Raw genomic sequence first — 15,834 nt, 5'->3', positions numbered from 1 at the left:
AATAAAATATTTAAAACAACAACAAAAAGTATAACTTCCTTTAAAAGAATTACCAAAATGGGGACCCTATGAGATCCCCGGGGTTTTTATGCCTGAGTGGTAAAGGCTGGACATACAGCACTCATGTCTTTGGAGTGGGACAAGTATGTCGACCTTGTCGACTCCCAGGCTGGTTTGCCTGTGGCTACAGCTTGGGTGAGCAGGTAGCTTGAGTTCCCAGGGGTGCTCCCTTGTCCACCATGGAGGGCTCATGGCTGCTCCAGTGGTGCTGGAGGGAGTCCTCTAGACCTGACAGCCTGCTACTTGAGATAGACTTGGCCCCATCCTGGAGTCCGAGTTCTCCCAGACTTAGATAGCTGGAGCCACAGTGTGGTAAAGTCAGACTTTGCTGTCCTCACAGCCTTGAATAGATGAGTTTCAGCAAAGGACTAGGTCAACACCCAATGACTGCGGGGCTGCCTGCCACTCTAGAGTAGGGGCATGTGGGAGCCGCTGACATTTCTGGGAGATGCAGCAACAGAGCAAAATAAATAAATAAATAAATAAATAAATAAATAAATAAATAAATAAATAAAAATAAAAACCAGGGTGAGGGGCTAGGGTTCTCTTGGGGTGTCTTGTATTACTTATTCCACTCTTGTCCTCCAACAGATCCACAGACGAGTATGGCTGCCACTGCTGCCGTCAGTCCCAGTGACTACTTGCAGCCTGCTGCTGCCACTACCCAGGCAAGTAGGCAGTGGGCTCTGAGGTGGGGTCACAGTAGCCTGGGTAGATTCACTGACATGGATGTTCCGCCATGCTCAGGACCCTTTCTGCTCTTAGCGCAAACACCCTCGCTCGTGAGATCCAAGAAGGTTCACTTAGCCGTGTGTTTGGACCTGAGCCGTGGCCATTTGCTAGAATGCCCCACACTTGGGTCAGGCAACAAGACCAAGACTAACTCAGAATTCTTCCACCAGACCCTACTGCCATGTGAGGGAAACAGGTCCTTTCATTGCAGCCCTCCTCACTGGAGGAGCTTGTACCTATCTAGTAAGCTCTAGAAAACACCACACTGAATGTTTGTGTCATCCTTCCTCTCCTGCCCCTCTCCTTTTTCCTTTTGTGGTGGGTTCACAAGATTTGGGGGCACATTGTCATCCTGCTAACACAAGTCTAGTGAGAGGAAGAGGTCAGTTCACACTGCTGGTTCATCCTGTCCAGGGGCTGCTTCTGGGGAGTTTCTTTCTACCTTTTGTCCCTCATTTACTTCATGGAAAACCCAGCAGCAGCCACTGAAGGTTGGGGGGGGGGGATGCTGCAGGTGACAGCCTGCCACAGAGGCGGGGAAGAGCTCACAGGGCTGCTGAGAAGAAAGGATCACCCAGGGCAGGGGGGCAGCTGGCCAGTCTTCCTGGCTTACACCTTTCTTCCTTTGCTGGTTTTTACAGGACTCCCAGCCATCTCCTTTGGCCCTGCTTGCTGCAACATGTAGCAAAATTGGCCCCCCAGCTGTTGAAGCTGCAGTGACTCCTCCTGCTCCCCCACAGCCCACGCCAAGGAAACTGGTTCCTATCAAGCCTGCCCCTCTCCCCCTCAGTCCTGGCAAGAATAGCTTTGGCATCTTGTCCTCCAAAGGAAACATACTTCAGATTCAGGGTTCTCAACTGAGCACCTCCTACCCTGGAGGGCAGCTGGTGTTTGCTATCCAGAACCCCACCATGATCAACAAAGGGTCCCGATCGAATGCCAGCATCCAGTACCAGGCGGTCCCTCAGATTCAGGCAAGCAGTTCCCAGACCATCCAGGTGCAGCCCAACCTCACCAACCAAATCCAGATCATCCCTGGCACCAACCAAGCCATCATCACCCCCTCGCCATCCAGCCACAAGCCCGTCCCCATCAAGCCAGCCCCGGTCCAGAAGTCCAGTACGACCACCACCCCTGTGCAGAGTGGGGCCAACGTGGTGAAGTTGACAGGTGGGGGTGGCAACGTGACACTCACCCTGCCCGTCAACAACCTGGCGAGCACTGGTGATGCTGGAGCCCCTGCCCAGCTCCTCACTGAAAGCCCCCCCACCCCACTGTCCAAAACTAACAGGAAAGCCAGGAAGAAGAGCCTTCCTATCTCGCGGCCATCAGTGGCTGTGGCTGAACAGGTGGAGACAGTGCTGATCGAGACCACAGCGGACAACATCATCCAGGCCGGGAACAACCTGCTGATTGTTCAGAGCCCTGGTGGGGGCCAGCCAGCTGTGGTCCAGCAAGTCCAGGTGGTGCCCCCCAAGGCCGAGCAGCAGCAGGTGGTACAGATCCCCCAGCAGGCACTGCGGGTGGTGCAGGCTGCCTCGGCCACCCTCCCTACCGTCCCCCAGAAGCCTTCCCAGAACTTTCAGATCCAGGCAGCTGAGTCGACACCAACCCAGGTACCACATCCCTCTACCCTGCCTCCCTCTCCTCTGCTTACCCGTTGACTTGCTTTTGAAGTTGAGGCAGATCGTCACCAGATTTAATTATTTGATCTTGTGGCAGGATCAGGATCACTTGTGGTGGGCAGGAAGTGGCCACTGCTGCCCAACATAGGTTCTTTTCAGTTCTTGGGCCAAGTTCTCCTTATCTGCAGAGATCAGATGAATCATAGACATATTTTGATCCTTTTTCTTTTCTTGTGTTTTTCTTTTAAGGTAGGGTCTCACTTTAGCCCAGACTGACCTGGAATTCAGTAGGTAGTCTCAGGCTGGCCTCAAATTCATGGCAATCCTCTTACCTCTGCCTCTGGAGTGCTGGGATTAAAGGTGTGCACTACCACACCTGGCATTTTTCTTTTTCCTTAAGGGATATCTTTTGGAGGATACGTAGGGGCTAGATATATACACTTTAATAATAAAGCACTGGGCTGGAGAGGTAGATGGCTCAGCAGTTAAGGTGCTTGCCTGCAAAGCCTAATGACCTGGGTTTGATTCCCCAGTACCCATGTAAAGCCATATACACAAACTGGCACATGTGTCTGCAGTTCTTTTGCAGTGGCTGGAGACCCTAGTTTGCCCATTCTGTTGCTTTTCTTTCTCTCTCTGCTTGCAAGTAAATAAATAAATAAAACATTTATTATTGTAGAATTATAACAATAGCAAGGATGAAAAAACTCAAATCAGGATTATAGAATTTGGCATAAATAAGAAAATTGGGCTGGAGAGATGGCTTAGTGGTTAAGGCATTTGCCTGCAAAGCCAAAGAACCCAGGTTCTATTCCCTAGGACCCACATCAGCCAGATGCACAAGGTGGCACATGCATCTGGAGCTCATTTGCAGCGGCTAGAGGCCTCAGCATGCCCATTCTCTCTCTCTCTCTCTCTCTCTCTCAAATAAGTAAATAAGAATAATATATATATATTTCTTAAAAAAGAAGTCATCCTGAGCTAGAGTGAGACACTGCCTCGAACCCCCCAAAAAATATAAAAATGAAAAGAAAATTAATGAGGAAGAACTATTTCTCTTTGTTAAGGATAAGAAAAATAGGAGCAGCCTAGCATTTTTCTTTTTTTTTTAATTTTTTTAAAATTAAAAAAAATTAATTGCAATTGAGTTGATTTTTTTTCTCAAATTTTATTAACATTTTCCATGATTATAAAAAATATATGGCAATACCCTCTCTCCCCCCACTTTCCCCTTTGAAATTCCGTTCTCCATCATATCCCCTCCCCATCTCAGTCTCTCTTTTATTTTGATGTCATGATTGTTTCCTCCTCTTATGATGGTCTTGTGTAGGTAGTGTCAGGCACTATGAGGTCATGGATATCCAGGCCATTTTATGTCTGGAGGGAGCACGTTGTAAGGAGTCCTACCCTTCCTTTGGCTCTTACAGTCTTTCCGCCACCTCTTCTGCATTAGACCCTGAGCCTTGGAAGGTGTGATCGAGATGTTACTCAGTACTCCAGTCACATCTTTCCAGCACTATGATACCTTCTGAGTCATCCCAAGGTCACTGCCATCTGAAGAGAAGATTCTCTACCCAAAGTGAGAGTAGCGTTAATATAAGGGTATAAATATTAAGAGAAGTGTTTACTGAGCAGTTTGATAAGCACAGTATATACATTTATCCAGACATCAGCAGATGTTACACCCCTAGGGCTCATGACTACCCCTGTTTTAGGTTTTTAGCATCAAGGATGTATTCCCTCCCATGGAGCGGGCCTGCAGTCCAATTGGCGGGCAGTTGGTTTACACCATGACATTATTGTACCCATTGACTCATTTGGCATGGCTGGCCAATTATAAGGCTTGCAGTGTCCACTGTGGAGTATCTTCACTGGTGGTATCTCTTTCTCCCATTGAACTACATGTAGAATGGCTTCTTCCAGCTTTCTTTCAGCTGGTCTACATGGAGGAGATTATCAGCTCAGTTCCAGCAGGATTTCTCAGTGGCCTTGCAGCCCAAGTATGTGGAGTCTTCAGCAATAGGATCTTACCATCTATTCCTGGTGGGAAACCAAGGGCCTCGGTAATGGCCTATAATGTTTTGGGGGCATCAGGGACCTCCCTGGCTTCTTGTTCATTTTTAAAAATTTTATTTATGAGAGAGAGAGAGACTAGGTGTGCCATGGCCTGTGGCCACTGCAAAGGAATTCCTGATGCATGTGCCACTATGTGCATCTGGTTTATATGTGTTAGGTTCGTTGTAGGGAATTGAACCTGAGTCTATAGGCTTTATAGGCAAGTGCCTTAACCACTTAGCCATCTTTCCAGCCCTCTTTTTCTTTTTCAATATTTCATTTGTATTTATTTATTTGAGACATAGGAAAAGAGAGAGAGAGGAGAGGAGAGAGAGAATGGGGCATACCAGGACCTCTAGCTACTGCAAATGAACTCCAGACTCATGTGCTACCTTGTACACCTGGCTAACATGCGTCCTGGGGAATTGAGCCTGGGTCCTTTGCCTGTTTAGGCAAGTGCCTTAACCACTACACAATCTTTTCAGCCCCCTCTTTTTTTTTTTTTTAAATGGGGGTCTCATGTATCACAGACAGATCTTGAATTGGGTATAGCGAAAATAACCTTTTCTGATCCTCCTGCCTCCACCCCCAGTGCGCTGGGAAAATAGGCATGTACACTACCCTGGCCAATTTCCTTGCTTCCTTTTAATATTTTATTTACTGATTTGAGAGAAAACTTGAGAGTGGATGCCTCAGGGCTTCCTGCCACTGCATACGAACTACAGGTGCATGTGCTACTTTGGCATCTGGCTTTATTTATTTATTTGACAGAGAAATAGGGGGAGTAGAAAGAGAGAAAGAATGGGCACGCCAGGGCCTCCAACCACTGCAGACAAACTCCAGACGCATGTGCTACCTTGTACTGGCTAACGTGGGTCCTGGGGAATCAAACCTGGGTCCTTTGGCTTTGCAGGCAAAGGCCTTAACTGCTAAGCCATCCCTCTAGCCTGCATCTGGCTTTTACATAGGTACTTAGGAATTGAACCTGGAACATCAGGCTTTGCATGCAAGTGTTTTTCACCAGGTCTTGCTATATATCTCAGGTTGGCCTAGAGTGTAGTCTATAGCCAAGGCTGACCTCAAGCTCATAGTTCTCCTGCTTCTGCCTTTTTCAAGTACTGAGATTACAGGAGTAAGCCAGTACACTACTAGGCACCAGGCCACTGAGAACATTTGGGCTAAATTAATCTGGAATGTTGAATTCACTAAGAATTTTTTTTTTTTTTGTCTTTTTCCAGGCTATCCTGAAACTTACTCTGTAACCCCAGGCTGGCCTAAAATTCATGGTAATCTTCCAACCTCAGCCTCCTGAGTGCTGGGGTTAAAGATGTGTGCCACCAGCCTGGCTTAATTTATTTATTTATTAAAAATTTAATTAAAATATTTATTTATTTACTTATTTGAGAGACACAGACAGACTGGATGAGCCAGGGCCTCCAGCCCCTGCAAACAAACTCCAGATACTTGCATCACCTTGTGCATCTGGCTTTATGTGGATACTGAGGAATTGAACCTGGGTCCTTAGGCTTTGCACGTAAGCACCTTAACCACTTAGCCATCTCTCCAGTCCAATTTTGCCATTTATTAAGGTGTTTTACTATCCCAAATCTTACTGGCTCTGTGAGGCAAATTTCTTTCTTTCTTTCTTTTTTAGTTGTTTGTTTATTTTTTTGAGGGAGCAAGAAAGGAAAATAAGGAGAGAGATAGAGAGAGAAAGAAAGAGAGAGAGAGAGAGAGAGAGAATGGGCATGACAGGGCCTCTAGCCACTGCAAATGAACTCCAGATGCATGGGCTACCATCTGGCTTACATGGGTCCTGGGGAACCAAACTGAGGTCCTTTGGCTTTGCAGGCAAACACCTGAACTGCTAAGCCATCTCTCCAGCCCCCACCCCCTGCTTTTTTTTGTTTTTCGAGATAGGGTCTTACTCTAGCCCAGGCTAACCTGGAATGCACTATGTAGTCTCAGGGTAGCCTCAAACTCATGGCAATCCTCCTACCTCTGCCTCCTGAGTGCTGGGATTAAAGGTGTGCACCACCATGCCTGGCTGCAGATTTTATATTTTGAGCATCAAGGTGTAACAACATCATGTTGTAAATGGAGAACCAACAACGTGGAGGAGTATAAAAATACCCACAATCTTACATGGTATAAATGACACATGCCAGGATTCAACTCAAATGTTGATGTCTGGCAGTTTTTGTATCTCTTGGCTTAGTAGCATGTAGGTGGAAGCAGCAGTAGGTGGTACCCTTGAGTGTGGTAGACCTCGTGCAGACCTCTGGTAGCAGGATTCCTTCGCCCAGTAGAAGCCCGTGTTATAGACCTTCAGCCAGAAAGGCTTGATGGCTCTCTGGAACTGTTCTAGTCACCCCAGTCTTCTGATTCTCTCTAGCTCTTCACAGCCTCCTGTCCTTCAGACTGAGTTTTCTGCTCTCTCTGTTTGCACCATCCTCCTTCCTGTCCTAACTGTGCTTGTCCCCCACCTCTCTCTTGATACAGGGTTTCACTGTGTAGTCCAAAGTAGCCTTGAATTCACAATCTTCTTGCTTTCAGCCTTCCTAGTGCTGAGATTACAGAGATGCATGATTTCACATGACCTTTTCTTTCTTTTTTTCTTTCTTTCTTTCTTTCTTTCTTTTCTTTTTTTTTTTTTTTTTAAGGTAGGGTAGGGTCTCACTCTAGCTCTAGCTCAAGCTGACCTGGAACTCACTATGTAGTCTCAGGGTGGCTTCAAACTCAAGGTGATCCTTCTACCTCTGCCTCCTGAGTGCTGGGGTTAAAGGCATGCACCACCACGCCTGGCTTCTTTCTTTTTTTCTCTTCTTTCTTTCTCCCTTCCAAGTACTAACCAGTTCAGACCCTGCTGAGTTTCTGAGATCAGATGAGATCAGGCACATTCAGAGTCGGCCATAGGTTAACTGGTTTATTTCTTTCCTGTCTTTTTCTTTTTGTAGTTAGCATATAGAATAATGAGTTTCATTATAACTTTTTTTGGAGTGTATGGTACTGAGAACTGAACCTAGGGCTTTGTGCATGCTAGGCAAGCACTGTGACATTGAACTACATTTTGACGTGTTTTTAATTTTTTTTTAAATTTTTGGTCTTCCGAGGCAGGGTCTCACTCTAGCTCAGGCTGACCTGGAATTCACTATATAGTCTCAGGGTGCCCTCGAACTCACAACAATCCTCCTACCTCTGCCTCCCAAGTGCTGGGATTAAAGGTGTGCACCACCATGCCCAGCTTTTTTTTTTTAATTTTTATTGACAACTTCCATAAATATAGACAATATACCATGATCATAATCCTCATCCAACTCTACTTTTTCCCCCTCTCAAATCCCCATTCTTCTTTCCAACTAATTTCCCTTCTGTGTTGATGCCATCATTTTTTCCCTTCTTACTATGCAGGTCCTGTGTAGGTAGCCTCAGTCATTGTGAGGTCACGAATATTGAGGCTATTTTGTGTCTGGATGACAGCATTATAAGCACTCCTCCCCTTTCTTTGGCTCTTACATTCTTTTTTTAAATTTATTTAAGAGAGGAAGGAAGGAAGGAAGGAAAGAAGGAAGGAAGGAAGGAGGGAAGGAAGGAAGGAAGGAAGGAAGGGGGTAGACACCATTGCAGCAGAAACTGGCACATTTCACCTGTCTGGCCAGCTATAAAACTTGCAGGGTCCACTGCTGTTAAGACTTTTGGTGACTTCTTCATCAGGCTGCATAGCTCTTTCCACCATCCTGACAGGTAGTCAACAGGGAGGGAGGAGGCTTCCATCCCAGCTCCAGCTTGATTTCTCAGTGATCTGCAGCTCAAACATGTACAGTCTTCAGAGTAGTGTCTTACCATCTAGTTCTGGTGGGCAACCAACAGCCCTGGCAATAGCTTATAATGTTTTGGGAGCATAAGAGACATCTCTGGCCAACAACTCACTGGAAGGTATTTCACCCCTGGCACTAAATTTTTTTTAATAATCTTTGGCAACTGGGCATAACAATATCCACCTTCACAGGATGTTCCTGTCCATACTCTATGTGTTTTTTATTTATTTGAGAGAGAGAGAGAATGGGCCACCAGGGCGTCCAGCCACTATAGGCAAATTCTAGATATATGTGCCACCCTGTGCATCTGGCTTTATGTGGGTGCTGGGGAATCCAATTCGGGTCCTTAGGCTTTGAAAGCAAGCACCTGAACTGCTGAGCCATCTCTACAGCCCTGTTTTTTTTGTTTGTTTGTTTTTGTTTTTTTGTTTTTCTTTTGAGACCAGGGTCTCACCATGTAGCCTGGCTTGGCCTGGAATTTGCCATGTAGACCATGGCAAGCTGGCCTGGATTTGAAGTGATCCTCCTGTCTTTGTCTCTGGAGTGCTAGAATGAGACATATTTAACCCATGTCACCATGCCTGGCTTCACTATGACTTTAAATTTTTTTTTCTATTTTCCTAAAATATTTTACTTTTAGTTATTTGAAAGAGAGAGAAACGAACATGACAGGGGGTGCAGAATGGGCATGCCAGGAAGGGCATGAAGTGCCTTCTAGGCACTGCAAACAAACTCTAAAAACATGTGCCACCATGAACATCTGGCTTACAAAGGTTCTAGGGAGGCAAACCTGGGTCCTTAGGCTTTGCAGGAAAGCTCTTTAACCGCTAAGCCATCTCTCAAGCCCTTGTTTTTCTTTTTTTTGAGGTCTTTCTCTAGTCCAGGAATTCACTATGTAGTCTCAGGCTAGCCTCAAACTCACAGTGATTGTCCGCCTTCTGCCTCCCAAGTGCTGGGAAGGCGTGTGCCACCACTTCCTGCCATTATGACTTTATTTTAAATTTACAAACAGAAGACTGGAGAGTGGCTTAGAAGTGAAGGCACTTGCCTGCAAAGCCTAAGGACCCAGGTTCAACTCTCTAGAACCCACGTAAACCAGATGCACATGGTAGTGCATGAGCCTAGAGTTTGATTGCAGTGGCTAGAGGCCCTGGCATGCCCATTCTCTATCTGTGTGTGTAATAAATAAAAGTAAAAAACAAAAACAAAACAAAAAAATAAAATAAAAAATATATATTTAAAATGTTTGTGCTCACTTTGGTAGCACATATACTAAAATTGGAACAATACAGAGATTAGCATGGCCCCTACAAAAGGATGACACCCAAATTCATGAAGTGTTCCATATTTTAAAAAACAATAGCAGGGATGGACAGATGGCTTAGTGGTTAAGGTGTTTGCCTGCAAAGTCAGAGGACCCAGGTTCGATTCTCCAGGACCCACATTAGCCAGATGCACAAGATGGCACATGCATCTGGAGTTCATTTGCAGTGGCTGGAGGCCCTGGTGTGCCCATTCTTTCTCTCTCTCTTCCCCATCTTTCTGTCTGTCAAATAAATAAATAAAACTTAAAAAATATTTTTAAAAAATTACAAGCAGAGAGAAATAGAAGAGATATAGAGAGACTGGGGGCGCCAAGGCCTCCAACACTACAAACAAGACTCCAGGTGCATGGACCTCTTTACATGGGTGCTCTGCAGGCAAGCACTTTAATTGCCTAGCCATCTTTCCAGTCCCATTATGACTTTACTTTTTTGGGGGTTGGGAGGGTTGAGGTAGGGACTTGCTGTAGCCCAGGCTGACTGGAATTCACTGTGCAGTCGCAGACTGGCCTCAAACTCATAGCAGTCCTCCAGCCTGTGCCTCCTGAATGCTGAGATTAGAGGCATGTACCACCATACCAGGCTTAATTTTATTTTAATATTTAATTTGTATTTACTTAGTTATTTGACAGAGAGAAAGAGGCAGAGATAGCAAGAAGGAAAGAGATCAGGCACGCCAGGGCTTCCAGCCATTGCAGACGAACTCCAGCCACAGGCACCAACCTGTATATCTGACTTATGTTGGGTCCTGGGGAATTGAACCTGGGTCCTTTGGCTTTGCAGGCAAGTGCCTTAACCACTAAGCCATTCCTCCAGCCCCAACACTTTTTTTAATATTTCATTTTTATTTAGTTAGTTATTTAACAGAGAGAAAGAGGCAGAAAGAGTGAGAGGGAAAGAGGGCTTAAACTTTTATTTTATTTTATTTTTATTTATGTAAGAGAGAGAGAGAGAGAGGCAGACAGAGAGAGAGAGAGAATGGGTGCACCAGGGCCTCTAGTCACTGCAAATGAACTCCAGATACATGTGCCACCTTGTGCATCAGGCTTACATAGTATAGGGGAATCGAACCTGGATCTTTAGGCTTCACAGGTATGTACTTTAACCACTAAGCCATCTCTCTAGCCCCAATTATAAATTTTTGCACATGCAAAATTCACTTGCAGCTGGGCATGGTGGAGCACGCCTTTAATTCCAGCACTTGGGAGGCAGAGGTAGGAGGATTGCTGTTTGAGGCCACCCTGAGACTACATAGTGAATTCCAGGTCAACCTGGACACTACACCCCCCCCCAAAAAAAAATTCACTTTCCCAATCCCCTCATGCTGATCCTTTTCCTCCCTTTCTGGTCTGCTTTCATGTCATTCACATATGTAAACATAGGTGTGAGTACGTATGCAGGTGTGTGTGTACATGTGTAAAAATCTAGATTCCACATGTGACGTTTGTCTTTTTAAGTCTGGGTTTTGTTTGACATGATCTCTAGTTTCTGGCTGCACTCTCAAACTGTCCAGCTGCCTCTTGTCCCAGCTGCTATCACTGTCTCATTCAGGACCAGCTGTTGCTACTTCTGTCATTGTCACCCGCTCGTCTTGCTGGCCCCCGCCACCCCTGTGAAGCACCTGGCTATTCTGCCACTGTTTAGACCAGTCTGTGGACTGCTTAACTGCCTCTTCAGCCACCAAGCAGCCAGCTGTCTGCTGCTGCTGCTGCAGTCTGACCTCCACTGCCATTCAGCTAGCTCTGCTGGGGCTGCTCCTCTGCTGTCCACGCTGCTATTTTGTGTTACCAGTTCAGCCAACTCTACTAAAAGTAGCAGGAACAGACCACTTGAGAAGCCTTTTCCTGGGCATGGTGTTGCTCCCCTGAGGCAGCATAGAGGCCATTGCCTCCCTGAGAGCTGAGCTGAACTAACAGCCTGCTTGTACAGCTAGAAAGTGGGTGTTGTAGTCAGCTTCTCATTGATAGCAGAAATCACCTGACCAAAAGCAGCTTCTGGGGAAAAAAGGTTTAGTTTGGCTTACGGACTCAAGGGAAGCTCCATGATGGCAGGGGAAAACGATGGCATGAGCAGAGGGTGGGCATCACCTCCTGGTCACCTCCTGGCGGACAACAGCAGCAGGAGAGTGTGCCAAACACCGGCAAAGAGAAACTGAGTATAATACCCATAAACCCACCCCCAACAATACACTGCCTCCAAGCAGCATTAATTCCCAAATCTCCATCAGCTGGGAACCTAGCATTCAGAACACCTAAGTTTATGGGGGACACCTGAATCAAGCCACCACAGTGGGCTTTGCTCTGATCACAAGCAGTCTCTGTGCTAGGGCACCAGGTGAAACATTCCCACGGCTGCACAGTCATTTCTGGTTCAGCAAAAGTCCTGGCTAGGGCTGGACCCTCGCGAGCCGGAGCAAGCAGTTGTGCTTGTCATGTAGTTTCCTCACAGCACCTCTGGAATAGTGGCGCTGCATGAGGGTCGTGTGGCTGGCTGATGGTGCTTTTGCTCAAGGCAACCAGAATATTAACAGTCCAGTAGCTACGAGGAATCAAACTTCCCATCCCCCAGTGGGTTTGCTTATTCATAGGAAAATGACCATCAGTAGGTACACTTGCAGTAAGAACTTCAGGAATTTAGCCAGGCATGGTAGTTCTTATAATCTTAGCATGCAGGAGGCTGAGGCAGGCGGAATTCCATGAACCTGGGCTGTAATGTGAGACTGTATCTCAAAACACCAAATGCCTGGAGTGGTGGTATACATCTTTAATTCCACCTCTAGGGAAACAGAGGTATGAGAATCACTGTGAGTTCAAGGCCAGCCTGGGATAGAGTTGAGACCATACCCAGAAAAATTAGCAGCCGGATATGATGGCGCATACATTTAATCCCAACACTCAAGGCAAAGGTCGAAGAAGTTTGAGGCCACCCTGAGACTACATAGTAAATTCCAGATCAGCCTGAGGTACAACAAACCCTCTGTCAAAACAACAAGAACAAAAAAAAACAATCCATAACAATCACACACACAAAAATTCAATTTAAGAAATTTATCATTAACACTAATAGAGATTTTAGCAGACCTCTTTTTTTTGGTTGTTAGAGGTAGGGTCTCACTCTAGAAAAAAAATGGGGGGGCCAGAAGGCTGGAGAGATGGCTTAGCAGTTAAGGTGCTTGCATGCAAAGCCAAAGAACCCAGGTTCGATTCCCCAAGACCCACGTAAGCCAGACACACAAAGTGGTGCATGCATCTGGAGTTCGTTTGCAGTGGCTGGAAACCCTGGTGTGCCCATTCTCTTTCTTTCTCTGCTTCTTTCTTTCTCTCTCAAATAAATAAATAGAAATAAAGCCAGGCATGGTGGCGCACACCTTTAATCCCAGCACTCTGCTCAGGCCTAAGGGAGGGGTGGGTCCCCTTTTGTTTCGGAGAGATCCTGTATCAAAAACAAGCAAAAGAAAAGAAAAAGAAGGCAGTATTCTTACTGCCCAGCCCCTTGCCCATTGTTGTGTGGTCAGGCAAGAGGTAGGAGGGTCACTGTGAGCTCAAGGCCACCCTGAGACTACATAGTGGATTCCAGGTCAGCCTGGACTAGAGTGAAACCCTACCTCAAAAACCCAAAAATAAATAAGAAGTAAACAAATAAAATATTTTAAAAAACCAGAACCATCAATTGTGAATGAACATCAGTTTGAGTAGGTCAGAGGCAGACAAGACTGATGGGGAAGCGCTGAATTTCTGTCCCGAGCCTTAAGACATGAGGATGTTGGCACCGTCTTTCTTAGCGTGCTCACTTCTTCCCTCTGGTCTCCTTAGGTCTACATCCGCACACCTTCCGGTGAGGTGCAAACAGTCCTAGTCCAGGACAGCCCCCCAGCAACAGCTGCAACCACCTCAAGCACCACCTGTAGCAGCCCTGCACCCCGAGCTCCCCATTTGAGCAGCACCAGCAAAAAGCATTCAGCTGCAATTCTCCGAAAAGAGCGTCCTCTGCCAAAGATCGCACCTGCCGGGAGTATCATCAGCCTGAATGCTGCCCAGCTGGCAGCAGCTGCCCAGGCCATGCAGACCATCAACATCAATGGTGTCCAAGTCCAGGGAGTGCCTGTGACCATCACCAACACTGGCGGTGAGGGAAGGCCCTGTGGCCAAAGTGCTGGCAGCAAGCAGGGCTACATGCCCGCCATGAGGGAATCATAAGCCAGGCCTGGGAGCATTGAGGCAGCTTCCCAGTGTTGGCCTGGTGGCCTAAGAGTATGCCTACGTGGATCTTTCCACTTGGTCCCCACAGTGGAGCCATGAGGTACAGTGAGTCACATGTCCCCACCTGACACCTGCAGACCTGGAGTATGATGGAGAAAGGAGATATTCTCTGGAGAACTTTCCAAGTAATTACAGACAGATGCTTAAGGGAGACCCCTTGTAAAGGAAGTCAAGGAAGGAAGTCTGAGGTTGAGGGTGGGGAGAAAGGACAGAGTCCTTGCAGTGGACGAGCTTGTGCTGCTTGTCGGTTCACTGGTGATGCTGATGCTGTGAAAGAACCCTTGAAAATGAGGACATGGCAGTGCATGCCTTTAGTTCAGGCACACGGGAGGCTGGCATAGGGGGATAACTGTAGTTCAAGACCAGCCTAGAGCTACAGAGTGAGTTCCTGGACAAGTCTGGGCTAGATTCTACCTTGAAAGAAAGGGAGAGGAAGGGAAGAAGGAAGAAGGCAGGGGGAGGGAGAGAGAGAAAGAAAAAAAGATGGGAGTTACCTAGCAAAAATGGTCTTTGCATTGTGTGCCTGGGTGTAGGGTAACTTTGAGAGTAGCAAGAGCTCACCACAACTCCTCTCAATCCCTGATAATAACACCTTATTTATTTGGTTTTCCCTCTTAAGGGGACATCAAGAGGGAGGTGAAGGTATCCTAGAGGACTTAATTTTCCCCAAAGTCTATAAACAAAAAGTCCCTGTAAGCATTGTTGGCAGCTCACAAAGGCCATAGTCATGAGCGGCTCTCGATCACATTGGCTGCCATGATTGTCCCTAACTGTGCAGAAGGGAAAAGAGCTGACCTGAGGTTTCAGGCTTGTCCCCTGACCTGTGTCCTTCTCTTTCCCACAGGGCAGCAGCAGCTGACGGTACAGAATGTTTCAGGAAACAATCTGACCATCAGCGGGCTCAGCCCCACCCAGATCCAGCTGCAGATGGAGCAGGCGCTGGCCGGGGAGGCGCAGCCTGGGGAGAAGCGGCGCCGGATGGCTTGCACGTGTCCCAATTGCAAGGACGGAGAGAAGAGGTAACTCATGGACTGGAACGGAGTTAGCAGCCTGGTGTGTGCCCTGGTCCCCAAACCCCTTCTGGGGGCCCAAGGTCAAAGCAGCCTAGACCAAGAGAGGAGCTGGCAGTTCCATGCCACCTTGCCTCTCACACCCTTCTTCCATCTTGTTTTTCCCATCTTCCCTCTCTTTCTCACATTTTCTTCACCCACCCTCAGGTCTGGGGAGCAGGGCAAGAAGAAGCACGTGTGCCACATCCCGGACTGTGGCAAGACGTTCCGGAAGACGTCCTTGCTGCGGGCCCACGTTCGCCTGCACACAGGCGAGCGGCCCTTTGTCTGCAACTGGTTCTTCTGTGGAAAAAGGTTCACCAGGAGTGACGAGCTGCAGCGGCACGCCCGCACCCACACAGGTCAGCCCTCGCCGGCCCTGTCCTGCTGCCCTCTCCTTAGCACTACTGGCCTGCTCAGGAGCGCCTCAGCAAGACCGCCGCCAGCCCAAACCTCCCAGGGAGTTCAGCTCTTTCAGGAACGCCTCTAACACATACACACTGCTGCCCAGAGTCAGGCCATTGCATCCCACACCTTTGATGGTCTCTGCCGAGTCTGCAGAACTATTTATATAACAAGCACTTGGTGAACAAGGTGGGGCCCACAGTCCCATCAGACAGAGGCAGGAGGATCAAGAGTTCCAAGCCCGTCTGGAGAACGTGAGGTCATGTCACAAACATGAGAAACAACCTGTAGTGTACCAGGCACGGGCTTAACGTATTCAGATAACCTGAATTAATCTAGTATGGACTCTGGGAGGTTCAGTTTCTGGCTCATGGAGAGATGGCCACATAGCCAGTGATGGGCAGTGCTGGGCTCCAGCTTAGCCACTAAGACCCCCATGTGTACATATTACATATCATTTACTGAGACAGGTTCTCATGGTGTAGCTCAGGCTGGACTGGTGCTTGTGA

The 15,834-nt window shown here is 47.3% G+C and overlaps 1 protein-coding gene and 1 non-coding gene across 2 annotated transcripts in view; both read left to right on the top strand.

Annotated features, from left to right (window-relative positions):
- Sp2 (Sp2 transcription factor) overlaps positions 1-15,834 on the top strand; it is a 38,639-nt gene that overhangs the window by 18,080 nt on the left and 4,725 nt on the right. The window contains exons 2-6 of the mRNA XM_004655511.2: positions 652-728; positions 1,434-2,408; positions 13,425-13,737; positions 14,716-14,890; positions 15,089-15,282. Coding sequence (XP_004655568.1) covers positions 652-728; positions 1,434-2,408; positions 13,425-13,737; positions 14,716-14,890; positions 15,089-15,282 — 1,734 coding nt within the window. The remainder of the gene's footprint in view (positions 1-651; positions 729-1,433; positions 2,409-13,424; positions 13,738-14,715; positions 14,891-15,088; positions 15,283-15,834) is intronic.
- LOC123463743 lies at positions 9,539-9,642 on the top strand. The gene has a single exon (XR_006639130.1). It is a non-coding gene; the product is annotated as a U6 spliceosomal RNA (small nuclear RNA).

Source organism: Jaculus jaculus, chromosome 9 (assembly GCF_020740685.1).
Source record: "Jaculus jaculus isolate mJacJac1 chromosome 9, mJacJac1.mat.Y.cur, whole genome shotgun sequence".
Taxonomy (NCBI): Eukaryota; Metazoa; Chordata; class Mammalia; order Rodentia; family Dipodidae; genus Jaculus; species Jaculus jaculus.
Note: the sequence above shows the minus strand (reverse complement) of the source record. Positions and strands in the feature narration are given on the sequence as shown.